General features: G+C 43.3%; 2 protein-coding genes across 2 annotated transcripts in view; one reads left to right on the top strand and one right to left on the bottom strand.

Moving 5' to 3' along the window:
- Positions 1–7,156, top strand: part of LOC135697445 (zinc finger protein 479-like) — a 322,329-nt gene that overhangs the window by 256,122 nt on the left and 59,051 nt on the right. The gene's annotated exons all lie outside the window — the stretch shown is intronic.
- On the bottom strand, positions 2,054–6,951 carry LOC135697361 (uncharacterized). The gene is made up of 4 exons (XM_065216974.1): positions 6,819–6,951; positions 5,542–6,100; positions 4,965–5,488; positions 2,054–4,896 (listed from the first exon to the last, which is right to left on the bottom strand). The coding sequence occupies exons 1-4, from the start codon at positions 6,898–6,900 to the stop codon at positions 2,054–2,056; spliced, it is 4,008 nt and encodes a 1,335-aa protein (XP_065073046.1). The 5' UTR covers positions 6,901–6,951.

The following is a 7,156-nucleotide window of genomic DNA, read 5'->3' as shown; positions in this document are numbered from 1 at the left end:
GTGGTAGAATTAGCGCGAAATCTGTTTGCATAGCAGTGATTATGAAAAGAGAAAGTCGATGAAGAGAATCGATCAAAGCAGATAGGACCATTTGAAATGTTCATCGAGACTTTCTCTTTTCATAATCACTGCTATGCAAACAGATTTCGCGCTAATTCTACCACATAGTTTGATAAAGGAGGTTCTTATCTAGCGTCCAAAACATCAAATACAACAGGGAAAGGTTTTTCAGCTGAGTTATTAACGAAAGAGAAAGTCGATGAAGAGAATCGATCAAAGCAGATAGGACCATTTGAAATGTTCATCGAGAAATCTCCTTATACCTTTTGGCAAATTTCTATTGCTGATTATTCATAAAATCAGTGCCAACATTTCAAAGGGGCGTAATTGCATTTGTAAACAATAGTTGTCGATTTCTCGTGAATGAAAGCTCACTCATAAAAATGAATGACACCAGCAGGTAGAGAAATGTTTCCTGTACCAGCTAGCATTGGTAATTTGGAAGGGTGGGCTTTTATTTGCCACTGAAATATATAAGTCAACTAATGAGCAGACGCCTTTTAAAAAGTTAATGAAGATAATGAGTGAAATGAAATGTATAAACGGTCACACATACCTTTTATGCATTCTTATATGGCCTATGCATGTATAAGTGAAACACATAAATAAAATAATTGATTTTCGTTTCGTGCAGTTTTTTAACGAAACTACCTACACGGATAGAAATCTCCTTATACCTTTTGGCAAATTTCCATTGCTGATTATTCATAAAATGTATAAGTCAACTAATAAGCAGACGCCTTGCAAAAAGTTAATAAAGATCATGTGTCAAATGAAATGTATAAGCGGTCACACATACCTTTTATGCATTCTAATAGGACCTATGTGGTTTGTCTTATGGAATGTATAAGGCTGATGCTTTGGCAAAAATGTATAAGTGAAACACATGAATTAAATAATTGATTTTCGTTTCATGTATAGACTTTTTTTAGAAGTTTAATCAACCGGTGAACACTCGTGTTTATTTCAGTTACCGTGGGGACGTAATTTGTGATTAGCTCCGGTCCCTTTCAAATTGTATCATTATTTATGTACGGTCCTTATATTTGAACTGACGTTTCACATTCATCTAGTGATGGCCGATTTTCATTCGAATAATTGATTAATCGATTATCGAACCGAAAAGTAAAATATTTGTAATCGGTTATATCAACAGTATAAGTCAGCCTTATACTTTTCATTTAAGCACGATTCATTGCATCCATAAGACTTATACATATGTTTAATTACTTATCCTTATACTTTTTATGAGCGGATGGCAATGGCAAAAATCTATGTGGTTTGCTTAATACATTCAATATGAATAATTCTTTTCGTGTAGTCAAGTAGTGAGCCAATTTAAAATCGTTTGTTTCGTATTGATTGTTGCTGCAAAGATTTCAAATAACTGCGATTACATTAGCAAAAATCACCATCCTAGCACCCCTCGGTGGGATTTTGCACGTGAGCGAGCTGTCAATTTGTCAGTTTAGTGTCAAACCGTGAAGCTACCATTTTGCTTTGAATATTGATTTAAAAATCGAGATGGAAGTCCATGGGATTGAAAAATATATCGTTGTGCTCATAAAACGAAGCTCTTTCAGATGATCCTTGAAAACTGGTATGTTTTTCGAAATTAAACAACCCAATTCGCGTTGACACCAGTCCCGAAGTGACGTTTCTTCACACACATTTTGACAGTTTCTTATGGGGTTTTGCGTTGGAGTGAGAGAATAAGAAAAAGTCCGCCATGTTTCACACATAGACTGACAGTTACATATGAGATTTCTCCATAGGAGTAAAGAGTTACAGAGCTCTCGTCAACGCCAATCCAGAAATTCACTTTTCTGATGGTTGTTGCGTTACTAGAAGTTCAAATTAAAAATTAACCCCGTTAATATGCACGAAGTGTTGCTTAGATTAATGGGATTCCACAGTATTAACGTATCACAAAATAAAAACCTTTATTTCTACCAACCGTTTTCAATTACACCATTGAATTTTTACACGTCATCTATCGTTCCTTAACGGGTCCGTCCCGCGAGCTCGGTCGCGGTAGCATGGTCCGAATCGAAGAAGACGCCTGCGCTGGTATGTGTGTGGATGAAGGCGTACTGGGCAAAGGAATTGGCTGAGGAGGTCGTCTGACCGGTACGGGTGTTGCTGAGCCAGCTCGTGGTCTTGTCATCTGAACGCCCGTGGGTTGGGCTATTGCTTGCGGTGATGCACCTCGTGCTGGGCGTCGAATTGCCGGTGGTTTGACTGTACTCCGGGCAGGTGCAGAACCGGAAGGCTTTGTAGGAGCCCTTAGCTGTCGCCTTGTTGCAGTTGGCCTCGAAGGAATGGCTGAGGGTGGTCTTTTGAGTTTTGACTGTGTGCCGCCCATTGGTCCCAACCAGGCGAAATCTCGTTCTTCTTCCCGCAGGGGAGATCGCGGCATGTGAGCGTTGGAAATCATGTCTGTTACAACTTGCTGAGCACTTGCAATTCTCTGCTCTACTTGCTGGCTAGCGGCAATGGCCACAGCATCTTTGGAATTTTCTTGAATGTCACGACTAGCCTGAATTAGAGCTTCTTGCTGGTGTTGGGTATTTTCGAGCAGGTCTAACACATGCTGTTGCATGGCCTCATCTTGGAATGCTACTTTTCTTCGGTCGCTGGAACGAGGCGTGTAAGTCGTCCGTTGCAGACTAGGAGTGTAACGCGTAGGCGATGCAACGAATTCTTCCCCGAATATGTCATCTGTTTCCATGAAGGATTTATTTAGAATCTCATCCTCGAACTGTGGCACTGGTGCTGCAAAGAATTGTCTTGCGTCTTCTTCATCATCGTCCATTAAAAAGTCATCAAATGTCATGTCCTCTTCATCAAGTATTTCATTGGCACTGGTTGGTGGTCTGCGATGTGTGGGTGCTTCTCGGCGTTCTTCAGGTAGGTTCAACGTGAATGGCTCATACCAGGGCTCTTCAGCTTCCACATCATCCAGCATAACCAACACGTCTTCAGGAACTCGTCGTTGGGCAGCCTGTAGTTCCCTCAATCGGGTGGCTATTTTCTGTTTAGGAGGTGTTGGAGGTGTCACCACGATTTGTGGAGGAGTGCTTGAACTTTCAACTGCCAATATGTCATCCAGCACATCGTTCATTCCTTCGACGACACCTTCCGCCCTACTGAGAATTGTTTCTTTCCCTGGCGTTTGGGATATAGCAGAAAGTGCAGCCGCTTCTGATTGCAGGGAAATTTCCAATTCCTCGATGGTATCCTCTAGCAGCTCATCTACTCGAAAACTACCGTCCAGAAAAGATGTTGAATCAAAGCTTAAATTCTGTAGAGCTTGCTTGAAATCACGCAGCGTCGTTTGCAAATTTTGCGCTGCTGGTGAATGAGGATCGCAACCTTCAGCAATGACTTCTCTCACTGACTGATCCAGAGCATCAACTATTCTATTTGTTGCTTCGCGTTCAGGGCTTCCAAAGACATTTTCGTCCAACAATTCATCTTCGATAAGCCCAAGTGAAGACGTATCGAGATCCATGATCCGCTGCTCCCATATGGTGGCGACATCTTTTATTCGATCGGATATCTCCTGCAAAGCATCAACCGAGCTAGTACTTTTATCGGCGGCTTCCTGAACAACCGGATCCGGAACTGTGTCAGCCACTTCTTGAATCGCTTGAGCACCCTCTAGTGTAGCATCGATCACATCGGATAGGTCTTGAAGTTGTAAGGATAAGCCAAGTGGACTGAACGGTATAGGTTCGTCTGACAATTCCGGTTCTGCAGGTTCCATTTGAGGAGGTGTTTTAGGTTTCACAGATTGGGTTTGACGAATGCTATTCAGCCGCGCTTGGAGTGCTTTTAATGTTTCAGCTCCTTTGGCACACTCGGCTTTAAGTTTTTCTATCGATGGTGTTCTTGGTATTTCTTCGATACTTTCAATCAATTCTTGATGAGCATCCACTTGATGGCTGATTTGGGTCATGATCGCATTCATCCTTTCCGGAGTTGCCATGATAATATTATCCATCATCGACGCTATGACCGTCGGCGATTTGGGGCTGATAGGAGGTATTTCTCCGCTAATATCAATTAGGCGAGCCGTTTTGCCTCCAGGAGATACTTCAGGAGTATACCGGCGAGAGGGCAGTGGACCTCTCGTGCTTCTCTCTTGCTCTTCCAACCATCTTCGAGTTGCGCTAATTGGAGTCCTAGGAGTTGGAGTAGGTGTTCTCCTTCGTGGACTTGGCAAAGGACCTATAATATCATTTACTAGTTGAATGTCTTCTTCGTCTAGAAGATCCTCGTCAACGGCTAACCAATCAGTGCCTCTGGATTGTCTTGGCGATGGTGTAGGTGCACGTGGTGTTGATGTTCGAGGTGTGTGGCTTCGTGCGGCTGGCATCGCTTGATCTGTTCTGGGAGGTGAGTAATACTGATATTCCGCAAAAAGTTCTTCACCAGGCATCTCTTGTTCGGCAATGAGCTCGTCAACAGGGCTATCATCCAATAAAAATGGTTGGAACGATCTACTAGGCTCTTCGCTTGAAAAAACTGGTTGGAATGGTCTAGAGTCTTCCCTCTGTTCTTCGTATGACTCTACATTTACCGAGAAGTCGATAGCTCTGGGACGGACCGGCTTCGTAGCGTAGTATTTTTGCATAAGTTGTCTTGTCCTTGTGTCTTGCGCACCGCTGATCAACTGGGAGCGCCTCTTAATTTCTTGTACTTCCTGTTCGATCTCTGGTGTTGGTATGCGCTGTCGTTCTTCGGGTGTTGTCTGCCGAAGTTCTTCTGTAAAAGGATGCTGGCTGATGATATCCCGCATTTGAACTCGTGTGCCACGTTTTTTAGGTGTCCCTAGAATAATAAGCATATTTAGAACATTTGTTTTGTGCTTTCAAAGAGGTTGCATAACACTAAATTACATTTAGAGCTCAGGATATCCCTCGTTGGATAGATGAACTTGGTGCCTGGGTCTAATCCGAATTGCTCTGGTTGATAGGTTAGGCCCCTTGCTGGAGCTCCTGCTGCAAACAGCGGAGGTGTAGGGAGTGCATCTGGATGTGGTGTGAATCTCAATGGAGTCCGGATGGGTACCGCAGGAGATTTGACACGTGCAGTCGGTTGCTGCACTGCACGATCTCTGGTGATGCTCGTTGGAACCTGTCGTGGTGGTTTAGGTGGTGCTGCACCCGGTTTTCTTAGAGAAGTTCTTGTTTTGGGAATTGCACCTGTTCTGCGTGCAGCGCTGGCAGCAGTTGCAACGGCAGATCCAACAGCTGCAGCAACTGCCTCTTCGACCGTAGTTGTTGATGTGGAAGGAGCAACTGCTTGTGGTGTCCGTCGTGGTGATGGTTGCTGTTCATAGACGACACTCGTCAAGGTATCAGGTTCCGGTTCTGGTGCTTGAAAACCCAATCGTTTCTGTAAGCGTTTCGGTATCATGCGACTAGAACGGAAATTTTTAGTGAAAATGTAATGTTAAAGGAATAAGGAACATACGGGCGTCTCGATTCGGAGAATTGTGCAAAGTGTTCATCGCGTATTTTAATTTGCTTCCTACCGGACTGGTCAACAACGATCTTCAGTTTCTTTTTCTCCGATCGTAGCAAACGTTCGACTCCGGCATTCAGCTCCCGCATGGTAGACTGCGATGGACCTTGCAAGGCTCGTGGAATTCGGGACTGGTTGGCTTGTTGGAAGTCATAGATGGGTTCCAGGGTATAAACGTAGTAAAAGTGAACTCCAAATTTTGGAATCTCCTGCGTTACGGCAAACTCGGTCGCCAGTGGCCCACCGGCGAGACCAAACTGAACCAGTGGAGGCGGTGGTACTTGGGCTAGTTCTTCATTGAGGAGCTTTTGGATATCAGTTGGTTGGAAGTCTTTGGAAAACGGTTCCAATTTGTTGCCGGACGGTGGGGTCTTTTTGAATGGGCCAACGACGCGTTTCTGCTGCAGGGTGATCAACAGCAGAGTCATGTACTGATTGCGTCGTTCCGAGTCGCCAGGAGACTGACATGCGGCCAGCTTGCGCAGCCATTGTGCGGCGAGGACCTTGTCTGGTGGGGGAAAGAGATTTCGGTTAAGCTGGGTTTAGATAGGGCAAGTCAATTGATCAAGTCAGTTGAATTCATCTGACTTGAACGCGAATTGAACGTGTAAACCATGCCATTCAACTGACTTGATCAACTCACTTGAATAGAAAAAAGTTGAACCAGACTCAACTTTTCAAGCCAATTGAATTCAACTGAGTTGATCATTTGACTTGCCTCGTCTAAACCCAGCTTTAGGGACACTGGTGTAGGTGAGGAATCAGGGTTTTGTTTTTGGGATGATATCGCGCTTCTTATGATGACACAACATAGTATCATCACTGTTCACAATGAAGTGTTGGATGTTTGTGAAATATTTTCCTCGCAACACTTGCGATTCAAAAGAAAAAATGCTGCCAGCAAATAATTAGCATCGGTTTTTGGTCGAACTGAATTACTTAAGATAAAGTGGCCTAGTGAGTAAATACATATTTAAAAATTGTTTTCTCTGAGACATCACTTCAGATTGGAAAAAGCTGTCGTCGTTTTGTGCAAAAAAAAATAACATAAAAGAAAAACAGACAAGAACTAGTGATGTTTCAAAGAAAGCCATTTTTGAAATTTGTATTTACTCACTAGGTCACTTTCACCTTAATGGTAAACTAAGCATTTGTGAATTTATGTAAGTAGAGTTAGCTATATAGACCTTATTCCCATTCAAAAACGTTGCTTCAGACACACTCACCTTCGTCTCTCAATTCCAAAATTAAAACCTTTGCTATACGATAGAATAATTTGAAATTTTCCTCCAAATTCACGGTCTCCATCGTGCTTTTGATTAGGAAAACGAATCACAGAAAATTTGTTGAAGGAAAATTCCGGTCACTCACGCGCTGCCCTCGGGAAAGTTTTACGAACAATGATCGCCTGTCACAATTTTTCCAAACGGCAGTGTTTGCTTCGATTCGCCATGCCCAGCGATTTTGAGCATCGAATCACGTGCGATACCATGGGCATCCCTAAGCGGATGTCATCACTTCGAAGAAGAGGGAGAGATGCAAAACAAAAACATTAGTCGATTCG

This window comes from Ochlerotatus camptorhynchus, unplaced genomic scaffold (genome assembly GCF_037179485.1).
Source record: "Ochlerotatus camptorhynchus isolate MF236.1 unplaced genomic scaffold, CSIRO-AGI_Acam_v1.1 ptg000070l, whole genome shotgun sequence".
Taxonomy (NCBI): domain Eukaryota; kingdom Metazoa; phylum Arthropoda; class Insecta; order Diptera; family Culicidae; genus Ochlerotatus; species Ochlerotatus camptorhynchus.
Note: the sequence above shows the minus strand (reverse complement) of the source record. Positions and strands in the feature narration are given on the sequence as shown.

Excerpts from the sequence above, each read along its gene's own strand:
- LOC135697361 (XM_065216974.1), bottom strand. The coding sequence starts at position 6,900 with ATGGAGACCGTGAATTTGGAGGAAAATTTCAAATTATTCTATCGTATA. Across the intron at positions 5,489-5,541 it reads TTCTCCGAATCGAGACGCCC|TCGCATGATACCGAAACGCT; the intron begins GTATGTTCCTTA and ends TTTCCGTTCTAG. Across the intron at positions 4,897-4,964 it reads GGATATCCTGAGCTCTAAAT|GGACACCTAAAAAACGTGGC; the intron begins GTAATTTAGTGT and ends TTATTATTCTAG.